We start from the raw sequence: 27,144 nt of genomic DNA, 5'->3' as shown, positions 1-27,144 counted from the left end.
ACTTTTATTTTCATTTTTTGTTATTTATTTCTGGGGCTTTTTATTCCAACACCATGTTTGGGGTATGAAATTCTGCTATTTCACATGTGAAATACCTTTTGGACTCATGTTCAGAAAGAGGAAATGACCCAAGGTTAGCCTAATCCTGGAGGAGTGGCACAGTATGGGCTCTGGGAGGAATTCAGTGCCGGGGTTCAGTCCAGCTCCTATCATTTATGAGCTTTGAATTTGAGCTTCTTTATTCCAGCTTCTTTATCTGCACATTGTGTTTGAAAGAGTCTATAGTGTAGGACCACAGACATGTGTGATGTATGTAAATCACCTGGCACAGTATGAGACAAGATTTGGTACTTTGAATGAATGGCATTACGAAGGTGATTTTGACCCCAAATGATAACAAACTTCCATCACATAATTTTATTTCCAGGCTATACTAGAGAATATGCAAGTCCAAACAATAATCAAATCGACATCAGCACTAATGCTCCCAAGCAAGTAAAACTAAGCAGTATTTCCCTATTTGAGCACCTGTTTTATTATGTGTTTGGGGTTATCTTCTCCACATGGATGCAAGGACAAGTTCATTTGTCTCAAGGACCAGCAACTTCCCTCTCAGGTGCTTTTTCTTGTCCAAACCACCCCTAATTTAATCCCACTGACAGTAAAAATTGAGCCCTCCCTTAAAGTTTGCCAAATTACACTAAACATAACCTAATTAAACTGCCCGTTTACCAGAACAAATTCTGGTGCTCCCATCCCAGAAAAAGAGAGACAGTCCAGTGACGTCTTGGCATCTCGCTTCAATGGGTATCACCCTTATTTCTCAGAAACTCTCTAGACAGCTTTTGATGAAAATGTGTTATTTTGAGTGTTCACTTGACCTGGCTCAAGTGCACAGGGCCCCTTCCATTCCCTATGGTTTTCGGATATCCCCAAACAATGGTGAATACATGGTTTAGATATACTCCAGATTTACAGCCTCACCTCTAAGAACCTTCATATGAGTGTCTGGCATCACACCCACAGCTTCATCTAGCCCATCATGCATCTGGACTGAACATGACCTCCCACCAAGGAACTAGATTTTTCCCAAGACCCAGTGCCACCTTAATCAGGTAACTTCGACTTGCTTGCTCTCATCTGGGACCTCCTCTTCCACACCTCCCCCATTTGAATTTATGATTTGTTTATTCCTTAGAGTTTGCTCACCACCTTCCTTATATGGTACCTGTTGCTAGATGCAAAATTCCATGGGCAGTGGCTTGGGATTCATTTTCTTACCAACCCAGTAGTATAAAAAAGCCTTCTAATCAGAAGATGGTCAATGAATTTGGAAGAAAAGGGAAATAATGAGCAAAGACTCTCTTTTATTATGATTTAAATGTCATACAGTTTGAATAAGCTAAATAAATCTAAGTCCATGTTATTAACTTTTACAAGGAAAGAGGACAGACAAGAAGACAAAGAATAAACCAGCGTTTACTCTGAAAGCTTTGTGATCCCAAATACTTATCTCTAGGATTCTTACACATTTCTAAGTAAAATTCTATTCCAATGTTATGTTACCTTGTTCTGGACCATAAGGAAAATATTGAAGTCTTTTCAAATCGTTTACAAATAATTAGCTCTTAGTCTTAAACCTAACATCCATGACATTAATAAACCTAGATTCTGAAGCTAAGTAAACCTTATGAAGAGTAGTGACATTTAAAAATACAAAAAACCTTTACCTCCCTACCTAAATCATCTATTTTTGACTAGATATTATTCATATGGATAAAAGGAAAACATGTATATTTTGTTAAACCTGCACCTAAACTCCCTTACTACTTAAAACTGTGAAGAACATATGGGTTTTATTCCCCCCACCGCTATTACCCCATGCTATTTAAGAGGTGGACTGTTCTCTTCCAACACAAAGGGAACAAAGTGCCATGACTGCTCCCTAGATGTGGGAGGAGCTGTAGGATTTGGCCCTGGCAGGGGCACTGGCTTCAGCCATTATTGGAACCCTGGCCGCACCTCTGAGCCCTGCTCTCTCCACCTGATCTCTCAGAGCCTCGTCATAGAGGTCTGGGAAGGAACTCGGGACCTTATCCTGGATCTTGGCCAGAACTTCCAACACCTTCATCTTACTGGTCTCAGCATAAGCTCTTGGGCCCCACAGGAACTCGTAGCCCGGAGGATCACTATTGGGCATCTGGCGGTAGTTGAGGTACCCCTTCTGCACCAGATCTATGGTGATGAGCTTTCTGGGCTCCCCAAAGATGGAGTGCTTCTTCCCAGCATGGATCCCCAACACATTGAGGAAATCCCAGATCTCCTCCTCACTGGCGTGGTTACCCTTCATAAAGATGATCCCCAGGAGCTCCATGAGGAGACCAGACTTGGGCAGCTCCTCCTCATCACTTGAACCTTCCTCAACCCCGAGACTGAACTTGTTGACGACGGTTCTACAGTCGACTTCCTTCAGCTCCAGGCCAAACACCAGCTCCACAAGCTCAGAGGCTCTGCTCAGGATCTCAGGGAAATGCTGCTCGTACTTCCTGCTGATGACCTTCAGCATGGCATTCTGTGTGATGGGCTCCTTCTTGGTGTACCTCTCCAGCAGGAAATCCATCACCATGCTGGCCTTCCTCATCAGAGGATCTTTGCAAACACTCCGAGTGACCAGGGCTGCCTGGCCGGCATCTGGAATTTCATCCTCGGGGCCCTGGGCACCTTCCTCAGATCCTGCCCAGGAAGCCTCTGCAACAGGAGAGCTAGGGGCCATGGCTCCCTGAAGCTCCTGGTGATCGCCAGCAGCAAGGGAGCTCAGGGGAGAACCCTGAGGGGCAGAAGAGGGGGAGGATGGGCCCTCCTCTCCTGGGGCTGCAGCAGCACTGGCCTGGGCCTCCTGAGTGTCACCCTCGACCTGGTGGCATTTCCCACGGGCATGATGCTTGTTTTTGTGCTTCCGAAGCATGATGACACAGGTCAGGGACCGCAGGCGGGCGTGCAGTTAGGAAGGCAGGCTTTCAGTGGCCTTGAGGAAGGACAAAGAAATGTTGTGAGCACCTTCGCCAGGGAGGGTCGTCCCCAGTTTAAACCAAGTCCGCTTCGTAGGGGGGCCTTGAGTCCACTGCTCTAGGACCCACAAGTCTCCTGTTCGCCTAGTCAGCCTGTCCCCTGAGACCCCTGAGGAGGAAGTGAGAGTGAGCCCTGGGGTGCAGCCAGACAGCCCTGCCTGGGCGTTAGAGGGGGTCCTGTGGGGGCTGGCAGGGGAGGCATGTCCTTTCAGTTCACATTCAGAGTTAGGATGAAAAATGGGGAATGACCCCCTAGCACCCGCCCCAATCCCTCTTCTGCTCTGAAGCTGATGCTGCCACCTTCCCTGTGACTCTGGAGAAGGAGAGAAGGGAGCGCTCAGCCTCCCACCTAAGGGTCTCGGGACCCACCCTTCGGTACCCAAGTTCTAAACTCCCCACTCAAACCCCAGCCTTCCTTCCCCAGGTTTGGCCGGGATGAAGCACTGACCTCATGGTTGGGTCCCGATTCGCCCGTGTGTCCGGGAGGATGGTCCTCATCTTGGCTCCCCCTGAGCCCTGACATCCTCTCTGTACTGACCAGCTACCAACCCTTCCGACCGAAGTGCCCTCCTCCCTCAGTGTCCCGCATCCAAGATCACAGCAAGGGTGACCCGCAGCCATTAGACCTGCCTGGATCCTACCCAGATGCTCCGAGGCCAAGTCGCAGGGGGTGGGGGTTTCGCGTGGCCGCCATTCTGGGGTGTGGATACCCTCAGTCCCCACCGATGATCCCTCCTTTAGCTACAGGGCTCAGGGCTTTCCCTCTACTCAGCAGAAGTGTAGTCCACCAGCCCTGGACCGAAGCCTTCCTCTCAGAGACCACCTGCGTAAAGTGGATGGACTTAGGGCTTAAGATGCAGGCCCGAATCTTCCAGGGGAGAGCAGGGGCAGGGTGGCTGGGGGTTGTCCGGCCCCCTCTTTTCAGAGGGAAAGGCTTGGTCATGCTGGACGTGTGTTCCCACAATTGTAACATGTCACCGCACACTTGGACACCTGATGAGACCAGGGAGTCCTCCATCTGGGCACCCTACGCGGCAGTTCTCTAAGACGGCAGCAGCTCTCAAAGTTGGCTTCGCAGCCCCAGCATGTGCGCGTGGTCGTAACTTCCTCTCCTGTGGTTCTGTGTTCCCGGTGGACAGCAGAGGCGGGGCCAGGGCGGGCGGAGTTCCGGGGCAGCTTTCCGGAGGATTGGCATGTGCACTTTTCCTTGAATCGTCGCGGATCCTGAGACCTTCCTTGTACTGAGCAGAGTCTACGGGCCTCCCTCCCAGGCTCTAGGTTCCATCAGCACCCCAGCAGGAATTGTTTCTGGCCTGGCTGAACAGGCTTCCTGGAGCTCCTGAGAATGACAGTGAGGACACATTCGGGCCCCGTCTTCTGGGCTGAGTGATGCTCCGCCCACTCTCCGTGTCTTCCCTTGACCCCTGTAGGTGGTGGGTACGTCCCATCTGCTGACCTGAGGCCAAGGCCTCCCATCGAAGACATCAAGTCCCGAGGCTTCTGCTGAGAAGTGCACGTACATCTCCTCTGGACCCTTCTGCCTGAGGCTTCCAGGAAATGGCTGCTGCAGTTAAGATGAGCTGAGAGGGAAGGATGGGAGACTGCCTTCTGTGGTGTGGAACCCCTCACATCTCACTCAGGATCTTCATATTGACTGCTGGCAGGGCCTGGAAATCCTTCCCTTTCTGAATGAATCCACCTCTGTCCCCAACCATGCCCCACACCATCCCAGCAGAGTAAGTGAAGGGGCTCCTTAGCCTGACGGTTCTCACTGTGGGCTCTGAGTCGACTGCAGGGGCATTGCTCTCAAGTTCTGAGGTGAATTTCTGTCCTTTGGTACAGTTTTTAGGATACTAAGTTTTCTCTTTTAGTCCCTGCATGATAGTCTATTAAGGTGATCACTTTAAAGGGCCAGTTGTCATCCACTAACAAAGTTGGTGCTGGTTATTTCATGACGTCTGGGCCATGCTGCCACATCCAACTCAAACTTGTTCCCCATATTCTTGGCATGGGAGCTCTGAGATGCTACCTCAGATTCCTTCAGTGAGGCTGTAGCGATTCATGGCCCCAGGGCACAGTGGAAGACACAAGGGCTGCACTTTAAAGCCTTTTCCATGGGGAAGGAAATAATCACCCAAGTCCAAGAAACCCAGAGAGTCCCAAACAGGATAAACCCAAGGAGAAACACCCCAAGACACATATTAATCAAATTAACAAAGATCAAACACAAAGAACAAATATTAAAAGCAGCAAGGGAAAAACAACAAATAACACACAAGGGAATTCCCATAAGGATAACAGCTGATCTTTCAATAGAAACTCTTCAAGCCAGGAGGGAATGGCAAGACATACTTAAAATGATGAAAGAAAATAACCTACAGCCCAGATTATTGTACCCAGCAAGGATCTCATTCAAGTATGAAGGAGAAATCAAAAGCTTTTCAGACAAGCAAAAGCTGAGAGAATTCTGCACCACCAAACCAGCTCTCCAACAAATACTAAAGGATATTCTCTAGACAGGAAACACAAAAATGGTGTATAAACTCGAACCCAAAACAATAAAGTAAATGGCAACGGGATCATACTTATTAGTAATTACCTTAAACGTAAATGGGTTGAATGCCCCAACCAAAAGACAAAGACTGGCTGAATGGATACAAAAACAAGACCCCTACATATGTTGTCTACAAGAGACCCACCTCAAAACAGGGGACACATACAGACTGAAAGTGAAGGGCTGGAAAAAGATTTTCCATGCAAATTGGGACCAAAAGAAAGCAGGAGTCACAATACTCGTATCAGATAAATTAGACTTTAAAACAAAGGCTGTGAAAAGAGACAAAGAAGGTCACTACATAATGATCAAAGGATCAATCCAAGAAGAAGATATAACAATTATAAATATATATCCACCCAACATGGGAGCACCACAGTATGTAAGACAAATCCTAACAAGTAATATCATAAAAAACAAAGAAAGGCTGTAAAAGTGTTCCAGATTAAAAGAGACTTTATCAACATGACAATGAAATGCAATATCTGATCCTGGACTAGATCTTGTACTAGAAGGAAAAAGTGCTAAAAAGGACACTGAGGGTCAGCTAACAGTATTAGAATACAGACAGTAGATTTAATAAAAGTATTTTATCCATGTTAAATTACTGAAGTTGACAACTGTACTATTACAGTTATTAACCGAATATCCCTATTCTTAGGAAATTCAGAAATATGTACTGAAAAAAAAAAAAAAAAAAGATCACACTATCAATGTTCTACTGACAATATAGGCATTGAAATGGTTATACGTACCTTCTAAAGGTACCTATAAAGCATGTAACTGATTGTCATTTGTCATTAAGATTCAAGATTTTGAGCATAAAAGAGATACAAGTACAAAATCAAAGATATTAAGTTAAAACCCTCTAGTCTTAAAAAACACATATTTAATTTTGAGTGTTACTTGTGGCACATGGAATACAGCGTGTGGGATCTAGTTCTCTGACCAGGGAAGGATCCCAGACTTCCTGCATTGGGACCAGGGTAGTCTTATCCACTGGACTACCAGGGGAGCCCCCAGATTCTATAAAAAAAAAAAAAATAAAGCCTTTTCCAGCTGATCCTGTTGTCTTCTTCCCTTGTAGCTGCACACCCCTTGTCAGTCTCTGAGGACTCCCTCACCTTAACACTCATAGGGTCAAGTTCATTACAGACTTATTTTGCCTTGGGGATTATTTAGTTTTGTGCTTTTGCTTCTGTTAATAGTTGTTTTATTCCTTGTATAAGTTTTCCATGGTTTATTCTGGGTACAGGAAACAGCAGCCCATGTTTGATTGTGGTCTCAGCTGGTCTGACTGGAGTAGATCTGTAAAGGAGTTAAGCAACATCGACAGTCTTACAATATGTGCTCCTCATGAATACACATAACATACTATTCTGTTTGAGACTTCTTTGTCCTAAGGCTGTCAAGAAATTCTTCTTGTTGCGTCTATGTGGAACCTATACATTGTTCTGAGGATTCTTTGTAGGTACGTTTTTTTGGTATGGTTGCTTTTATTTGTGCTGGATTTTCTATTACGTGGTCTAAGTAATTGTTGATTCTTCCAGGCCAGACTCTTGGTTTTGCTATGGTGATCTATTTTATACGAGATAGCTGAAGTTATTTATATGTTTGAATACTTTCTGTGCGTGTTACCTCAGATTTTTAATTGGAGGATAAATTCCTACATTATCTTTTGTTCTTCATTGTTCCTGTCTCTTATTCATTTGGCATTGTTGTATATAACTCTGTACTGGCTATGTGTTCTTGTCCAGATTTTTTCTACATTTAAATCAGTAGAGCATTTATGAAAAAATTTAATTGGAGGAGAATTGCTTTATAGTGTGTTAGTTTCTGTTGTACAACAGTATGAAGCAGCTCTAAGTATGCATATATCCCCTCCATGAGCATCCGTGAGGCCACCCCCATCTCAGTCCTCCAGGTTGTCATGGAACAGCAGCCTGAGCTCCCTCTGTTGTAGAGCACCTCCCCACTAGCTCTCTCTTGTATACATGGTAGTGCATATATGTCATAGCCACTCTCAGTTTGTCCCTCTCTCTCCATACCTTGCTGTGTCCACGTCTTTTCTCTACATGTGTCTCTATTCCTACCCTGCAAATAGATTCATCAGTGCCATTTTCTAGATTCCACATAAATGCATTATACACAATACTTTTTGTTCTCTTTCTGACTTACTTCACTCCATGAAACAGACTCTAAGTGCATCCAGCTCACTGCCACTGACTTAAATTTGTTACTTTTTATGGTTGAGTAATATTCCACTGTATATATCTACCACAATTTCTGTATCTATTCATCTGTCAGTGGAAGTTGAGGTGGTTGCTTCCATGTCCCAGCTATTGTAAATAGTACTGCAATAAACAGTGTGGTCCGTGAATCTTTTCACGCATGGCTTTCTCAGTGTGTATGCCCAGTAGTGGGATTGCTGAATCATTGGGTAGTTTTATTTCTAGTTTTTAAAGGACTCTCCATACTGTTCTCCATACTGGCTATATCAATTTACATTCCCCCTCAAAGTGCAAGAGGGTTCTCCTTTCTCCATGACACTTCATCACTTATTGTTTCTAGATTTTTTTTATGATAGCCTTTCTGGCAAGTGTGAGGTGATGCATCATTATAGGTTTGGTTTGCATTTCTTTCATAATGAGTGGTCAACATCTTGTCTTGTGAGCCTCTGTATTTTTTAAAAGAACAGATTTAGGATTACAGAAAATTTAGCAGATATTGTACAGAGTTCCTACAGAGCCAGTCTCTTCTCCACTTAGCATCTTCTGTTATTAACATCTTGGATTGGTTCAACTGATACAAGTTCATTTGTTAAAATTGAGCAACTGATATCAATATGGTATTATTACATATTGTCCATTGCTTACAATATATTTTACTTTTGTTGTTTTGCAGTTCTGTGTTGTTGCTTTTGTTCAGTTGCTCAGTCATCTCTGACTGTGACCCCATGATCCATAGCACGCCAGGCTCCCTATCGTTCACCATCTCCTGGAGTTGGCTCAGACTCATGTCCATCCAATCAGTGATGCCATCCAACAATCTCATCCTCCGCTGCCTTCTTTTATTTTTCCCTTCAATCTTTCCCAACATCAGGGTCTTTACCAGTGAGTCGGGTCTTCCCAACACGTGGCCAAAAGTTTGGAGCTTCAACTTCAGCATCAGATATTCCCATGAATATTCAGCCTTGATTCCCTTCAGAAATGACTGGTTTGGTCCCCTTTCTGTCCAGGGGACTCTCAAGAGTCTTCTCCAGCACTGCAATTAAACAGCATCAGTTTTTCAGCACTCAGCATTCTTTACGGTCCAACGCTCACATCCACACATGACCCCTGGGAAAATCATAGCTTTGCTAGACACACCTCTTTTACTACTGTGATGTCTCTGCTTTCTGTTATGTGATCTATGTTTGTCATAGCTTCTCTTGCAAGGAAAAAGTATCTTTTAATTTCATGGCATCTTTTAATTTGGGGCTTCCCTCATAGTTCAGTCAGTAAAGAATCTGCCTGCAGTGCAGGAGATCTGGGGTCAATTCCTGGCTCAGGTAGATCTCCTGGAGAAGGAAGTGGCAACCCACTTCTGTATTCATGCCTAGAGAATCTCATGGACAGAGGAGCCTGGGAGGCTACAGCCCATGGGGTCACAAGAGTCGGACACGACTTAGTCACTAAACCACCACCACCACCGTCATGGCTGCATCCACCATCCACAGTGATTTTGGAGAAGAAAATTAAATCTTCCATTGTTTCTACTTTTTCCTCATCTGTTTGCCATGAAGTGTTGGGACCAGATGCCATGATCTTAGTTTCTTGAATGTTGAGTTTTAAGCCAGCTTTTTCATTCTCTTCTTTCACTCTCATCAAGAGTCTCTTTAGTTCCACTTCAATTTCTGCCATAAGGGTGGTATCATATGCATATCTGAAGGTATTGATATTTCTCCCGGCAGTTTGATTCCAGCTTGTGTTCATCCATCTGGGAATTTTCATGATGTACTGTGCATATAACTTAAATAATCAGGGTGACAATATGCAGCCTTAATGTACCCGTGTCCCAATTTTGAACCTGTCTGTTGTTCCTTTTCCACTTCTAACTGTTGCTTCTTGACCTGTACACCGGTTTCTCAGAAGGCGGGTAAGGTGGTCTGGTATTCCCATCTCTTTAATAATTTTGCAGTTTCCTGTGATACACACAGGCAAAGGCTTTTGCATAGTCAAACAAGTAGAAGTTTTTCTGGAGTTCTGTTGCTTTGCCTGTGACCCAATGGAAATTACCAATTTGATATCTGATTCCTCTGGGTTTTCTGAATCCAGCATGTACATATTAAAGTTCTCTCTTCAGATACTGTTGAAGCATAGCTCAAAGAATTTTGAGCATTCCCTTCCTAGCATGTGAAATGAGCGCCATTATATGATAGTTTGAACATTCATTGGCATTGCACTTCTTTGGGATTGGAATGAAAGCTTACCTTTTCCAGTCCTGTGTCCTCTGCTGAGTGGTCCAAATTTGCTGGCATATTGAGTGCAATACTTTAACAACATCATCATTTAGGGTTTGAAATAGCTCAGCTGAAATTCCATCAACTCCACTAGCTTTGTTCTTAGGAATGCTTCCTAAGGCCCACTTGACTTCACACTCCTGGATGTCTGGCTCTAAGTGAGTGATCACAACATTGCTGTTATCTGGGTCATAAAGACCTTTGTTGAACAGTTATTCTGTATATCCTTGCCACCACTTCTTAAAATCTTTTGCTTCTGTTGTGTCCCTATAGTTTCTGTCCTTTATTGTGCCCATCTTTGCATGAAATGTTCCCTTGGTATCTGTAATTTTCTTGAAGAGAACTCTAGTCTTTCCCATTCTATTTTTTCCCTCTATTTCTTGGCATTGTTCACTTGAAAATGCTCTCTTATTACTCCTTGCTGTTCTTTGGAAATCTGCATTCAGTTTGGTATATCTTTCCTTTGCCTTTTGCTTCCTTTTGTTCTCAGGTATTTGTAAGACTTTCTCAGACAACCATTTAGCCTATTTCAATTTTTTTCTTGTGGATGGTTTTGGTTACCACCTCCTATACCTTGTTCTGAACCTTCATCTTTAGTTTTTCAGGCAGTCTTCCTACAAGATCATATCCCTCGAAACTATTCCTCACCTCCACTGTATAATCATAAGAAACTTGATTTAGGTCATATTTCAATGGCCTAGTGATTTTCTGTACTTTCTTCAACTTAAGTCTGTATTTTGCAGTAAGAAGCTTATGATCTGAGCCAGAGTGAGCTCCGGGTCATGTTTATGCAGACTATGTAGAGCTTCTCCATCTTCAGCTGCAAGTTATTCCTTTAGTTCCTACTTTTCCATTCCTGTCCCCAGTATGAAAAGGACATTTTTGGGGAATATTAGTTCTAGGCTGTGATGTACATCTTCATAGCACCACTGGACTCTAGCTTCTTTGGCATCAGTGGTTGGAGCATAGACTTGGATTACTGTGATGCTGAATGCTTTGCCTTGGAAATGAACCAAGATCATTCTGTCCTTGTGGACACTGCACCCAGTACCTGCAGTTCGCACTCTTTTTTTGACTATGAGACTGCTCCATTTCTTCTAATGGATTTTTGCCCACAGGTACAATGGTAATCTCAATTAAATTCACCCATTCCTGTCCATGTTAATTGTCTGATTTCTAAAATGTTGACGGTCACTCTTGCCATCTCCTGCTTGACCAATTTTCACTGATTCATGGACCTAACATTCAAGGTTCCTGTGTAGTACTGTTCTTTACAGCATTGGACTTTACGTTAACCACCAGACACATCCACAACTAAGTGTCATTTTGACTTTGGCCCAGTCTCTTCATTCTTTCTGGAGCTATTTCTGGGCTCTTCCCCAATAACATATTAAACACCTACTGACCTGGGGGGCTCAGGTATCTCCCCCTTGTATGATCTCCTGGTATCATATCTTTTTGCCTTTTCATGATGTTCATGGGGTTCTCGAGGCAAGGATACTGAAGTGGTTTGCTGTTCTCTCCAGTGGACAACATTTTGTTAGAATTCTCCACCATGACCTGTCCACCTTGGCTGGCCCTGCAAAGCCTGGCCCATAGCTTTTGAGTTACACAAAGGTGTGATCCACATGATCATTTAGGTTAGCTAAGTGTGATTGTGGTTTTTGTTCTAGAGAATAGGGCATTGTAGTTCTTCTGTCTGCCCTCTGAAGAATGAGTTGAAGAGGCTTGTGGAAGCTTGCTGATGGGAGGGACTGGTTATGAGGAAACCTGGCTCTTGCTCTATTGGGCGGGGTAATGTTCAGTAAATAAATAAATAAAAATTAGAAAAGCATAAAGAAACATGTAATTATATCAATATGAGTAAAATCCTTAATGACATTCGTAGCCATTAGTTTGTTATTGAAGACCTCATTAAGTATTTTGAACACAGAGAGAAATATGTGAGATGTAGCTAATATGGAGGAGGATGATACATCCCTCTGCCATTCTAGGTTTTTGTGGGTGGCTGAAGAATTAAACTGATGTGAGACAGATTAATAGGATAAAATAAAAGTATAATAACACATAGGTGTGAGAGAGACCCAGGAAAACTGAATAACTCATCAACATGGCCAAAGCCCAGAGCCAAAGAGAAAAGAAAGTTTTAATGGTAGTTCTTTGGGACCTGAAAAGATAGGAAGACAGTTCACGTGGCGATGGGAAAGGGAATGTTGGTAAATGGATGTATTCTGTGCCAGGCAGAGACCCTGGGCCACAGAATGGACTCTCATCTCTAGGCCCTGCCAAGATTTCCCCACCACACCTTGCCCATAATCTTTGCAGTTATGTCTGGTCATAGTTCTCTTCAGGGAATAGGAACTTTGTCTAAGTTCCTTCAGGCAGTTAGGCCAAAGGTCAAGTTCCTTTCTGAGTCTTTTGGCCTTGAATGTTTTCAGTTAGAACAATCTGTGTATCAAAAGAGACATTTTGAGATTGCATGTTTTGCCCTCCCATACTAACTAGGAAAGTAAAAACAATTACAGTAAAGACGAGAAATTTTAAAAGTTAATCCTAGTTTCCTTTGTATGATATTTACATTTTGAAAGGTACATGTTAACATATAAAAACACTGTGTGAAATAACAGCCTATGAAGGAAAATCTGATTTACTTTGCATTGTTCTTTGGAAAATCAAAAAATGTTTAAATAAAAGTACATTTACAGTCACTGTTTAGAGTCAATGGCAGCAAATATTTCTTGCAGTATATTGTTTTACAATGTTGTATTAGCTTCTGTTCCATACTAAAAGTAATCAGACATACATATACATATATCCTCTCACTTTGGATTTCCCTCGCATTGAGGACATCCCAGTGAATTAAGGAGAGTTCCCTGTGCTATACAGTATATTCCCAACAGTGGTCTATTTTATACATAGTGTAAATAGTGTGTATGTGTCAATCCCAATATTCTAATTCCTCCCACCCTAACCCTTTGGCCCTTGGTACCATACATTAGTTCTCTATATCACTGTCTTCATTTCTGCTTTGCAAATAGGATCACCTATGCCATTCTCGATCCCACATATATACGTTTATTTTCAATCTTTGTTTTTCTCTTTCTGACTTCCTTCTCTGTATAACACTCTCTAGGTCCATCCACCTCTCTAACAATGACACAATTTTTTTCATTTTTATGACTGAGTAATATTCCACTGGGCTACCCTGGTGGGTCAATGGTAAATAATCTGCCTGCCAATGCAGGAACTGTGATTTCAATTTCTGGGTCAGGAAAATTCCCTGAAGAAGGAAATGGCAACACACCCCAATATTTTTACCTGGGAAATCCCAAGGACAGAGGATTCTGGTAAGCTACAGTCCTTGGGGTCTGAGAAGAATCACATACAACTTAGCGACAAAATAACAAGCACAATATTCCATTGCATATACCTTCCACAGCTTCTTTATACTTGCATCTGTCGATGTACATCTACATTTCTCCCACGTGCTAGTTGTTGTAAACAGTCCTGCAGTGAACATTAGAGTGCTTGCTTCTTTTTGAATTATGGGTCTGTGGTCTCTATGGCAGAGTTAATGCTGACCTGTAAGAAGCCTTACACCAAGGAGAACCTCTAGGACTGCTTCTGCTAGTGCCTCATCCCTGTGTGAGCCCCAGCTGACCCATGCCTCCACAGGAGACTGTTGAACACTTGGAAGTAGGTCTGATTCAGTCTCCTGTGGAGTAAATGCTCCTTTTCTCTGGGTCTTGGTGCATGCGAGATTTTGTTTGTGCCCTCAAGAGTGGTGTGTCTGTTTTCCCTACTTCTGTGGGAGTCCTATAATCAAATCCCACTGCCCTTCAAGGTCAGATGACCAGGGAATTCCCTTTGTGAGAACTGCAGGCTGCATTCCTTGATGTGAGGTGCAGAGCTTTCACAATCGTGGGAGAACTTCTTTCGTATTTTTGTTCTTCAGTTACCTACTCAGAGGGTATGGGATTTGAATTCATTGTGATTGTACCTCTCGTATTATCTTGTTGAGACTTCCACTTTTTCTTTGAACGTGGGGTATCATTTTTAGTGTGTTCCAGCATCCTCCTATTGATAGTTGTTCAACAGCTAGCTGCAGTTATGGTGCAGGAGGAGACAAACAGACATCCTCCTACACCACTGTCTTGAAACAGAAGCCTCTGAAATACAGTTTGGAGTAGTGAGATGACAGGAGAACTGAAGGACACTAGGTCTGCCTCAGGCTTGGAGGAGTGGTTAAGTGTGGCCTCTCGACAGATGCAGACCAAATGTCTATTTCCAGCTCTGTCACAAGTCTTGTGAACTTGAGAATATTACCAAATTCGTAATCTGCAAAGTGAGTCTTCTAAACCCTATTTTGTAGAACTATTGTAATATATGTGGTATTTATAAAGCTCTTGCAAAAATAGATTTCAAAGAATGACATTTATTCCTCTGATAATGACCACAGACCATAGTTTGTGAATTTTTTTTTTTAGTTGCATGAGATATCAGAAATATGTGGCACGTTCAGAATGAACACAGTTCTGCTTAGTAAAACTAAATAAAATTTCCCCGTTTGTAAATATGTCATTTGAATATAGAGGAATCTCTCCTGCCTGGATGCTACTCAGAACTTCTAGAATTTGTGTCAAGGACAAAGATCTTCCCTTCCAGTTGCCTTGTCATCCATACCACCCCCCCATTTTCATTAATTTTACCAGCACGAAAAGTGTAGCCTTCATTTGAAGTTCCCCAAATTATGCTTAAAATAGGTAGTAGAACATTTCTGTAACATAGTGGCCTCTGACTCCAGTATGGAGAGTGCTGTTACAGTGGGTATTAGATATCTCAGTTCAAGGAAATACCATCCTTCTTTCCGGCAAACACCCTGGAGGCAGTGGGGTTAAATCCCCAGTTTGTGCACTGTGTTTCCCTATACTGGGGCAGGAGCACAGAATTCATTTTATTCCTGTCCCAGGTGGAGAGTCTCTCTGTTTTACCCACAGTCTCAAAGTAAGAATTAAGAGTAATCTTCCATTCCATTCTTCAGCTTCTCAACTTAAACCCCCCATTTCAGGGTCACCCTCTGCCCTCAATTCACTCAGCCTCATTTAGCCCACCAACCCACGTAACTTCAAATTACATCCTCAAGGGAACTGCAGTGTGCCAACACGCCCACATTTGTTGCCTCAAAGCATTTACTTTTGACTTGCTCTAATCTGCAACCTCCTCTCGTTCTCATCCCTGGTTTCAACTTGTCACATGTTCAGGTCTCAAAGGGTATCTCCCCATCTGCTTGATATGGCGGCAACTTATAGACACTTAACTTCTATGGACAGTGGCTCAGGCTTCTTTTTATTACCATCCCCAGTCCTGCCATGGAGCATTCCAAGGAGTAGATACTAAATTAGTGGTTGGAAATACAAGTGACAATAATAAAGTTGTCTACTTTATTACTATTTAATTTCTTCCACATCTTGAATAAACTCAGGAAATACTTTTACTAAAAAAGAGTATTAAAATAATTTACCAAAACCAAAAACTTACCAAAATTTACTTTTTCTTTTCTATTTTACTTGACCTAAGTTATTTTACCACAGAGTCTCTTGAAATTTGCATGAAAATCCCTCTTCCATTGCTGTGTTTTCTTTGTCTAGATCACACAGCAATCAAAAGTTTCTAAATTTGCATTATAAAATATAAAAACTTTAACTGGAACCTGATAAACAGTAATAAATATGTGATCCATATTTTCAGCAGTGGAACGTTGATTTCCTGTTTTTGTCTTCCCAAAGAGAAAGAATTTATTAGAGAAACAGAGCAGTTTTAAGTAGCAGTTTTATGAAGCAGAGCAAAATTACACTCCTGAGAAGGAGGAGAGCAGGCTGTCTGGAAACCAGAAGCAGTCCTGCCATGTGGTAGGGTCATATGTGTCCTGTGTCATTTGACTGACAAGTTGATGGACAGCTTTAGGTTATATAACTTTTCTCCTAGTGTGCAGGCAGTTACCCAAAAGTACCCAAGCTAAATCCATGGAGTGGGAGGGAAGACAGGAACCACAGTGCTATTTTTTATAAATATGGCATCATGAACCCTGGGTTACATTAGTCACTGTTTACATCTTGGTGCACCTGTGACACCCCATGCTGGCAGTTTTATCTTGCTTGGTCCTGACATGGCTGGAAACCTAGTGGTGGTCATTGGCCAGAAAAGGGAGCCTCTCTGGGTGTACTCTGACCACCAGTGTTCAGGTGGGGAAGAGGAAGACAAAGCATCCCTGGCTGCTAACCTGGCACAAGTATTACACTCCCAATTAGATTCTGAACAGGGAACAGCCATCGTTCCCATGGGAAATGGTTGGGAGTTTGTCATGTGATAGCTGTCTCCCAGCTGAGTGCAGAATCTGTATATAGTTGTCCTTTCTGCCTGAGAGAGTGTCTGAGCAAGGATGATATAAATGTCCTTCTGGATTAATTCAAAAGTCATAGATGTCTAAACTTGTCTAGATATTTTTTGGGGTCATCTGAGAATTTTCCCTAATCTTTTTTATCCAACTGAGATCCTACATGGAGAAGGGAACTTGGATTCTTATGGAAGTCTGGTGGGCCCTATGCCTTCCTGAGGTGGATAGAGTTTAAGGATTTCTGGAGCCCCAGGTTAGAGGGCAAATCATTGGTGATGGGGGCCAGGAGTAGTGGTGTTCAATGCTGAGTACAAATGCAGAAGAGGTCTGTGGTCCAAGAGGCTCCTTCTTTTGTCCAGAAAAACTTCCTGTGAACAGGGCTCAGTGGCTTGCTGATGGTTAGTATCATCTGGAGAAGGGGAAGGGCTTTTGTAGACAAATTAAACATTGCCAAGCCAGCAGAGTCTACCTGGCAAGTCTTTCAAAGTTCAGAGTTTTTCCTAAAGGCAAGGAAGACTTGGACATAAGGGACCTCGCTGGAATCCTAAGGGCACGTCTTCAGCGATGGACAGTCAGTTACCCATCTGAAAAGGAAATGACGAATGCTCATAAGGGGCTTTGGGTGTCACTTAATTCCCTTATGGCCTTTTCATGGCTGTGGCATCCCTCACCTGTGATCTTGCTGGGAAGAATGTGGTTCAGTTCTCGCCCCAGGGGCCGTTGTGTCTTCCCTGAGTATATTTTTAAAGAAATTATTTATGTATTTAATTTTGGTTTTGCTGGCTCTTCATTGCTGCGTGTGTGTTCTCTAGTTTCAAGGAGCAGGGGCTACCCTTCGTTGGGAAGCACTGGCTTCTCATTGTGGTGGCTTCTCTAACTGTGGAGCACAGGCTCTAGGATGCATGGGCTTCACTAGTTGCAGTAAGAAATGGTAAAGTAGAAGAAGTGTTAGGAGATTGCTGTTGTTGTTCAGTCTCTAAGTCATGACTGACTCATTGTGGCCCCATGGATTGTAGCCCTCCAGGATCTCTGTCCATGGGATTCTCTGGGCAGGAATACTGGAGTGGGTTGCCATTCCCTTCTCCAGAGGAACTTCCCAATCCAGGGATTGAACCCCAGTCTCCTGCCATTTCAGGTAGTTTCTTTACCATCTGAGGCACCAGGACAGCCATATTTCAGAAGGTAGCCAGAAAAATTTTAGCTCAATTTCTTTTGTTTTCTTTTTTTGTCCATTCTCAACCTATCCTGTGGAAACTTTCAGCTTAAATTTTATAAACATAAAGTGGAGGCATTCATGGCATACAGTGTCTGGATTTGGACACCCAAAGGCAAAGATATTGGGGAGTCTAGGTGCCGAGAAATGCAGAAGAAAGTGACTTTCATTCTAACCCTATGAGCCAGTTTAACAGGCCATAGTTTAAAATTTTCAAAGGGGTGGCAAGGAGACCTCCTCCAGCTGAAACCTATCACACCAGGTTTTGACTCAAATCCACATGGCCAGGACTCCAACTCCCCAAAAATCCAGTTTGGGACTTGAACCATGGTCTTTTAATTAGAATCACTCACCTGGTAGCTGGACTTAGGGCAGCTCAGGTTGTTTGTGTCCCAGCACAGAAGGAATTCAGCAAGAGGCAAAGTGTTAGGCAGAAATAGATTAATTTATATGTGATGCAAGCGGTCAGGTGATGGAGCTCTGCCTGGAGGATTAAGTGGAATACATTCTATAGTCAATGAAAAGTGGAGGACTAGGAAAGACTGCCTTCTTTGAGTACAGGTCAGGCTTACATCACTGCCTCCCAATTCATTTGGAGCAGGAGAGTATCTGACCTTATGAGGTCAAACTTGGATTATTGTAGAACTTCTTCAAATGGATAGAAGGGTCGTGACATTCCTGTTTTACCTAAAGGCCTGGGGAACATCTCATGTATTATTTATGGCTTTATATTTAAACAAACCTGCCTTCTTCCACTACATTCTGATACCTTTCTTGAACAATGTTAACTTCCAATTGTCTACCAATTGTTCCTATGTTTCTCTACCTCTATTCCCCTCCTAGACTTCTAGATCTACCAGTCTGTCTGTCTGTGCTCAAGCCCTCATTCATGTCTGATTCTTTGCAACCCCATGAACTGCAGCACTCCAGGCTCTCTGTCCATGGGATTCTCCAGGCAGGAATACTGGAATGGGTAGCCACTTCCTCCTCCAGGAGATATTCCAGAACAGCGATCAAACCTTCATCTCCTGTATTGCACGTAGATTCTTTTCCATAGAATCACCTGGGACAGCTACCTGTATCCTATGCTATTCTATCCCTGTCATATGGAGGCAGGCTCCCCGAGCCAAGAGCTGTCGTTTCTCTTGGTGGGAGCCTTCTAATGAAAGTCTCCAACTTGGACTATTGTCTAGAATTTAGTGAGCAATTTTCTTCCCAACAAGTGGAAGGAGCAGTCCTGCATGTGCAGAAACATCAAAGGTAAACTTTCTTAGCAAGGACTTGAGGGGAGGAGCACGCCACTTGGTTTGAAGCCTTCCTTCAATTCCCTTTATCATGGAGGATTGGAAGGACAAAGGCCCAGGGAAATCAGTCTGCACAGAGAAGCTGACCCACGTATGAAAGAAGTGTCTTCCCTGCCACATCAAGGGTTACTTGAAGCTCCTCTGGGAAAATGACCAGGGGTCCTCTGGGAACTGCTGGGAGGTCTTGCAGCTCCTATCATTTTACCTGAGGACATGTGCTCAGAGTAAGGCCCACCACTCTCTGAGACCCAATAGAAGAAAGCAGAGGTTGCCTAAGTTACCACATCTACCTGTGGTCTCTCAGGCCAGAAAGCTGTGACTGGAAATTGAGGCCTTCTGATGGCTGGCTGCACCTGTCCTCAGTCAGGCTCCTAGGAAGACCTGTATTTCCTCCCTCTCTTCACTATTACTGTCCTCTCTCCAGGTCCTCACACTGACTTCCCATCTCCTAACGAGACCTGTCCTCTCCTGCGACAGCCTTAAATTCCCTGAGACCTCCTCAGAGGATGTGAGGGCTGGCAACCTGTGGTCACACATGGCTGATCCTAGGGGAGGGATTCTGTAAAAGTGGTATAGTGTGAGTGGTTCCTTTAGTCCTCATGGTCCTCTACTTGACTCTTGGCATGAACTGGAATTCATCCTGAGGTTGAGCCCTGAGCCCCAGCACCATACCTCCTGAGATGCTCTAAAAAGAAATGTGTGGGGTGCATCATGCCCATGTTCCCAAATTTTTGAGTGCGAGGTGTAGAGGGGTGGAGCTATGTTCTAGGTGCAGTCCCTTTATTCTCATTTGGAGTCACTAGCTTCCACTCTGTACTGAAGTGAGGCTTCTCCCAGTAGACCAAGGATCTCACCTCCCTGAGACCACTCCAGTGGAAAGAGAATACTTCAGCCAGAAAGCTTTCTCCTGGGTCTCATAGGGCTGATATCAGGGCTGGGCCTCCACAGTCTCCCCTGTTCTGGGCTGAGTGGTCCTCTTGCCCCTCGTTCAGGGACCTCATCCTCACTCCTGACCAGACCCAGACTGCAGCCTCTGCTCACCTGAGGCTGTGATCCTCAGAACAAAGGCATTACTTTCTTGGAAGTTCTGGATTGGAAGACAGGATGAGCCAGATGTGTGCAAAGCTACTGGGGCCTTCTTTGGAGGAAAACATTCTAGGGCTCCACTCTCTTCTGGAGTCAGTGGTCCCCCAGTCTTAGATCAGGTTTCTTACCTTGACTTCCAGTAGCATATGGGAATCCACCCTCTCTACTGGCTGAATCAGCTGACCTGTGGCCAAGGCTTTTGCCCTCTTGAGACAACAGAAGGGGAGGTGAGAGAACTACTCCCTGGCTACCCTTGCCTGTTCCTCTGTGCCATCCCCCTTGCAATGGCCGGGGGGGGGGGGGTGTGTCCACTCATCAGCACCCAGTGTCCTCACTGTAAATCCTATGAAGGCCTCTTAGGATCTCCTACTTGGGCAGAATTGGAGCTGCTGTCACAAGACCAAGGCACTCAACTTCCTGAGAACCCCTCCCACCCTTGCCCTGTAGGAAAGGAAAGAACACCTCAGACAGACTGCTCTCCCCATGGCCACACAAGGCAAGAAGCAGGATATAGTTTGTGGGACCCCTAGTGTTCTAAAATCTTCCCCTTGATAAGTATCAGAGGCTGGGACTCTTCCATCCATTGACCTGAGGACACAGCACTTGAGCTAAGGCTTTTATGTCCCTGAGAATCAAGAAGGATAAATGAGGGCATATTGATCTTTTCAGGGTATCTGACACTGCATGTGTTCATGACCACATTGTCCCTGAGTAGTTTTGTCTTCTTTCATACCATTCATTTATCAGCATTTTTTAAACTTTATTCCAAAGCAGTTCTTTGGGACATGGCCCCATGTATCCAACTAGACACATTTTTTGGAGTGTTTAGAGGAAAAATGAATGAAAAGACATGATGTCTGGCTTAGGCTGGGAGAAGTGGCACATTGTGGGCTCTGCACTAATCCAGATCGGGGGACTAGTCCTAGAAAGGTCACTTCATCAGTTTATGAACTTGAGAAATTTGCAAGTTATCCATTCACAAATGGAGTCTGCTAAATCTGATGCTGCATGAATGCTGGAATGCATGTTCTACATATAAAGCAGTGGCATACTGATTAAGTATTGGTTTGTAATAAGTGGAAGTTATGATTACAATGAACCACTCAAATACCACCTTCCCACCTGAGTTAACTTTTAATCCAGGAGAGAGCAGAGAATATGCAGTAAATTAGGACAAAAGAAACAAATATTTTTAAATGAGCTAAATACATCAAAGTATTTTTTATTTTTCCTAAAAGGAAGTTTAAAAGAAAGAAGGTAAACCACAACTTAAAGACTTTTTACTCTATTCTTTTCTCCATTTTCTTTTTGTTTCTCAATAGTTTCTGTGGTCTTCTTTCACATTAGCATGAAAATCACTCTTGCAGTGCTATGTTACCTACTTTCAGATCATAAAGACAATATAGATGGCTCCTGAATTTCTTTTATACCTACCAAAACTGTACCTTTAAAACTTTTAAAACAGCAATGAACATGACAGCAGTATCATTACCAAATTAATACTCTGAGGAGAAACAACCTCTTAGAAGTAAAAATATTTGGGGAAAAAAAATGAAACAAATAATATGTAGAAGTTACTCATGTGAAAGAGAAAGAGAAATGTGATCTAAAGAAATGTGATCTAACCTCCACTACCATGCACTCTTTAGAAGCTTGACTACTCTTCAAGAAAAATTCTCTTCTAATGCGACGTTATCTTCTTTGCATTGTGAACAATATATTCAGTACTTTCAGTGTGTTTTACAAATACACAAACTTTTAAAACATTAAACAGCTGGAAACTATGATTTATGATTCATACATTTGAATTCTGAAGCACAATACACCTTATCAAAAGTAAGAACATTTGAAAATACTCCTCTTTACATTTCTAATTTAAATCATCATTCATTAGGTATTTCTCATGTGAATACAAGAAAACAGATACATATTTTGCTAAAACAAACTAGACCTAAACTCACTTACCATTTAAACTGTAAGAAGATATGGATTTTGTTCCCTCCACCCCTACTACTCTGAACTATTTAGGAGCTTGACTGCTCTCTTCCAACAAAGGGAACAAAGTGCCCTGCCCCCCTCCCTAGATGTGGGAGGAGCTGCAGGACTTGGCCCTGGAAGGGGCACTGGCCTCAGCCATGGTTGGGGCACTGGCCTCAGCCATGGTTGGAGCCCTGGCCGCACCTCTCAGTCCTGATGTCTCCGCCTGATCTCAGAGCCTCATCGTAGAGTTCTGGGAAGGAACTAGGGACCCTACCGTGGAACTTGGCTAGAACCTCCAGTACCTTCATCTTACTGGTCTCAGCACAAGCTCTCGGGCCCCACAGGAACTTGTAGTGCGGAAGATCACTATCGGGTACCCGGCGGTAGTTCAGGTACTCCTTCTGCACCAGATATTTGGTGATGAGCCTTCTGGGCTCCCCAAAGATGCAGTGCCTCCTCCCAGCATAGACCCCCAACATACTGAGGAATTCCCAGATCTCCTCCTCATTGGTGCGGTTACCATTCATGAAGATGACCCCCAGGAGCACCATGAGGAGACTTGGGTAGGGCCCCCTCATGACGCAGACAATCATTTCCCCTGAGGTTTAGCTTCCTGATGAGAGTGTAGATGTTCCCTCTACGGTCGACTTCCTTCACCTCCAGGCCAAAGACCAGCTTCCACGCACTCACGGACTGTACTGAGGATCTCAGGGAAATGCTGCCTGTACTTCCTGCTGACGGTTTTCATCAGGGCGCTCTGCATGATGGGTTACTTCTTGGTGTACTTCTCCAGCAGGAACTCCACCAGTATCCTGGCCTTCCTGGCCAGAGCATCTTTGCAAGGCCTCTGAGTGGCAGGGGCTTCCTGGGAGGCACCTGCACTTTCCTCCTCGGGGCCCTGGACACCTTCATCAGATGCTGCACATGAAGGCCCTGCATCAGGAGAGCTAGGGACCATGGCTCCCTGAAGCTCCTGGCAATCACCGGCAGCAGGGGAGTTTGGGAAAGAACCCTGAGGGGCAGAAGAGGGGGAGGAGGGTCACTGCTCCTTTGGGGCTGCAGCAGCACTGGCCTGGGCCTCCTGAGTGTCCCCCCCAGACCTGTTGGCATTTCCCTCGGGCATGAGACTTGCTCTTGTGCCTCCGAGGCATGGTGACAGCAGGTCAGGGACTGCAGGTGGGAGTGCGAGCAGGAAAGCAGGCAGGAAGGCACCTGGAGGAGGGACAAGGACATGCTGTGAGAACCTTCAGCGAGGAGAGTCCTCCCTGGCTTGAATGGAAGCCCCCTCTGAGGGGTCCTGGAGGCCAGTGCTCTAGGACCCACAGGGCTCCTGTTTTCCTGGTCAGCCTGTCCCCTGAGACCACTGAGTAGCAACGGAGAGTGAGCCCTGGGGTGCAGCACACAGTCCTGCCTAGGCGTTAAAAGGGGGACCAGTGGGGGCTGGCAGGGGAGGCAGGTCCTCTCAGCTGACATTCAGACTCAGGATGAAAATTGGGGCGAGACATCCCCATATCCAATGCCCCCTCTCCCGGACCCAGGCTGTTCCCTCTCCTGTCTGAAATTGACACCGTCCCCCTTCCCGATGTTTGGCCGGGGGGAAGCGCTAAGCAGAAGGGAGGTTCCTGAGTCACCCATTTGTTGGGGAAGATGGCCCTCATCCTGACTCTTCCCGAACCCTGACATCCTCCCTCTACTGACCAGCTGCTAGCCCCTCAGACCAAAGTCCCCTCTTCTCCAAGTGTCCCGTGTCCGAGGTCGCAGTGAGGGAGCCCTTCAGCCGGATAATCTGCAGCCAAATTGCAGTGAGTGGGGGTTACACATGGCTGCCGTTCTGGTGTATGGGGACCCTCAGTCCCCCCAAGGGTCCCTCTTTCACTTGACAGGGCTCGTGGTCCTTCCTCTGCTGAGCAGAGCTGGGGTCCAGCAGAGCCTGACCGAGGCATTCTTTTCCAAGACCCCTTAGGGATTAGTGGATGGTCTTGTGGCCTAAGAGCTAGACTGGAACCTCTGGTTTGAATGCAGGGGTAGGGTGGCTGGAGGCTGTGCGGCCCCCTTTTTGCAGAGGGAAGAGGGAATGGGGGTACAGAGACATGTCCCTGCACTTGTAACTCACATCACCTCTGATCTTGACACCCGATGACACTTGGGACTGCTCCCTCTGGCCACCCTCAACGACAGTTCTCAGAGATAATGGCACTGTCAAGGATGGCATCACTCCCCCAGTGTGCTTAGGAGGACGTCACTTCCTGTCATGCACATCTGGGCTCCAGGAGGACAGCAGGGGTAGGACCTGGACTGAAGGGATTCCGGGGGTGCTTCTCACAGGATTGGCACATGGACTTTCCCTTGACTATTAAGGGGTCCTGGGACATCCCTGTCCTGAACTGACAGCTGTCTCTCTCCATGCCTCTCACTTGTGTCAGCACTCCCAACGAAGAATTGGGGAGCCCAAGCCTAACAACCTTTCTGGAGCCCATGAGACCAACACCGAAGGCTCTCTTTGGCTCTCTCCGGCTCCCTCTTCTGTAGTAAGCAAAGCTCTGTCGTTCTCCATGCCTTGCCTTAACCCCTGTAGATGCTGGGCTACATCCCATCTGCTGACGTGAGGCCAAGGCCTCATATGGAAGATGTGAACCCCCGAGTCTCCTGGTATGAAGTGCACATACGTCTCTTCCCACCATTTCTACCCAAGGCTTCCTGGAAATGGCTGCTACAGGTAAGATGAGCTGAGAGGGAAGGATGGGAGACTGTCTTCTGTGGTGTGGAACCCCTCACGTCTCACTCAGAAACTTCATTCATATTGACTGCTGACAGGGCCTGGAAATCCTTACCTTTCTGGTATAAGTCCACCCCTGTCCCCAACCATGCTCATACAATTCCAGAAGAGCAAGTGAAGGGGCTTCTTAGCCTGACAGTTCTCACTGTGGGCTGTCAGTCGATTGCAGGGTCATTGCTCAAAAGTTCTGAGATGAAGTTCCTTCGTTTTGTACAGTTACTGTGATACTAACTTTTCTCTTTTAGTCCCTGGGTGATAGTCTATTAAGGTGATCATTTAAAAGGGCCACTTCTCATCCACTAGCATTCCCTGGTGGCTCAGACAGTAAAGAATCCGCCTGCGGTGGGGAGACCTGGGTTCAGTCCGTGGGTTTGGAAGACCCCCTGGAGGAGGGCATGGCAACCCACTCTGGTAATCTTGCCTGGAGTTTCCCCTTGGACAGAGGAGCCTGGTGGGCTACAGTCCATGGGGTCGCAAAGAGTCAGACACAAGTGAGTGATTAAGCCCACACACAACAAACTTTGTGCTGCTTATTTCATGATCTGGGCCGTACTGCCACATCCAAGCCAAAGTTTGGTGTCCCATGGTCCTGGCATGGGGCCTCGGAGATGCTACCTCAGATTCCTTCAGTGAAGCAGTGGAGATTCGTGATCCCAGGGCAGAGTGGAAGAATCCGAGGCTCAAGTTTAAAGCCTTTTGCAGCTGATCCTGTTGTCTGCTTCCCTTGCAGGCTGCACATCTATGCCAGTCTCTTAAATACTCCCCGACCTGGGCACACATAGGGTCAAGTTCAGTGGAGACTTAATGTCCATCAGGGATTATTTAATTTTATATTTTCATTTTTGTTAATAGTTTTCTTCATTCCTTCCATAAGATTTCGTGGTTACTTCTGAGTACAAAAAGCAGCACACCATGTTTCACTGTGGTCTCAGCTACCCTCACTGTGGCACTAAATCTGTAAAAGAGTTACAGAAAATTGACAGTCTTACAATATCTGTTCTTCATAAATATACATAACATACTATTCTGTCCGAGCCTTCTTTTTTCTAAGACTCTCAGGAAATTCATCTTGTTGCCTCCATGAAGACTGTATACATTTCTCTAAAGTTTCTTTGTAGGTAAATTTTTTCTATGGTTGCTTCTGTTTATGGTGTATTTTCTGTTACTTGGTGTAAGTAATTGTTGATTCTTGCAGACCAATTGGATGATTTTGCTGCCGTGATCTTTTTTTTATTCCAGATTTTTGAAGTCTCTTACATGTTTGAATATTTCCTGTCCTGTTTTCTAAGATTTTTAATTCAAGAATCAAATTGTTACTGTGATCTTTTGCTTTTCATCACTTCTGACTTTTATACATTTGCACTGTTGTATATAACTCTAGTGGCTATATGTACTTCTCCAGATTTTTTTTCTAGTTTTTAAATGCATAGATTTTTTTAACAATTATTTTTAATTAGAAGATAATTAAATGATGTGTCAGGTTCTCTTGTATGAAGCAGCTATAAGTATACATATATCTCCTCCCTCATGAACTTCCCTCCCACCCCTGACCTAACCCCTCTAGGTCGTCACAGAGGTGATTCCTTGTGTCACCCAGAAACTTCCCCCTCATGCCTGTTGTCCACATGGTAGTGTATATTTGTCCACGCCACTCTCTCAATTCGTCTCACTGTCTGCTTCCCACGATGTGTCCACATGCCTGTTCTCTATGTCTGTGTCTCCATTCTTTCCCTGAAAATAGATTTATAACTACCCTTTTGTGGCCTTTCTTTCTCAATCTCTTATTAGTATATTTTGCAGATAAAAGTTTTTAATATTAACAAGGTTCAGCTTATTATTTTCTTTCATGGTCTGTGCTTTTGGTGTTGTGCCTAAAATCTCATTACCAAACTCAAGTTTTGGCCCCGTGTTATATTCTAGATTTTCTTGCCTATTGCATATGGCATGTACAATCCTAGTCCCTGACCAGCGATCAGTCCTCTTACCACAGCAGTGGAAGTGTTGATTCTTAAACACTGGACTGCCAGGGATGTCCCTGCAATTTTTTTTAAATTGTGAGTTTTTCTTTTAGGTCTGTGATTCCCTTTGAGTTAATTATTTTGAAAGGTTTAGAGTTTGTATGTGGATTCATTTTTCTTAGATATGGATGTCTAGTTATCCCAGGGCTGTAAGTTTAAAAGATGTCCTTTTCCACTGAATTGCCTTTGCGCCTTTGTTAAAGGTCAGTTGTGTTTGAGGTGTCTGTTTCTAGATTTTCTGTTCTGTGCC

The 27,144-nt window shown here is 44.5% G+C and overlaps 1 protein-coding gene and 1 pseudogene across 1 annotated transcript; both read right to left on the bottom strand.

The window, feature by feature from the left end:
• Positions 1 to 1,844: 1,844 nt before the first annotated feature.
• LOC147339970 (melanoma-associated antigen B4-like) lies at positions 1,845 to 3,072 on the bottom strand. The gene has a single exon (XM_086386863.1). The coding sequence runs from the start codon at positions 2,963 to 2,965 to the stop codon at positions 1,946 to 1,948; it is 1,020 nt and encodes a 339-aa protein (XP_086242989.1). The 5' UTR covers positions 2,966 to 3,072; the 3' UTR covers positions 1,845 to 1,945.
• Positions 3,073 to 22,200: 19,128 nt separating this feature from the next.
• LOC147339969 (melanoma-associated antigen B4-like) lies at positions 22,201 to 23,251 on the bottom strand (annotated as a pseudogene).
• Positions 23,252 to 27,144: the final 3,893 nt, after the last annotated feature.

Source organism: Bos grunniens, chromosome X (assembly GCF_055505025.1).
Source record: "Bos grunniens cultivar Pamir isolate PY7600 chromosome X, Bosgru_T2T1.0, whole genome shotgun sequence".
NCBI lineage: Eukaryota > Metazoa > Chordata > Mammalia > Artiodactyla > Bovidae > Bos > Bos grunniens.
The sequence above is the reverse complement of the archived record's forward strand: the minus strand, read 5'-3'. Positions and strand labels throughout refer to the sequence as shown.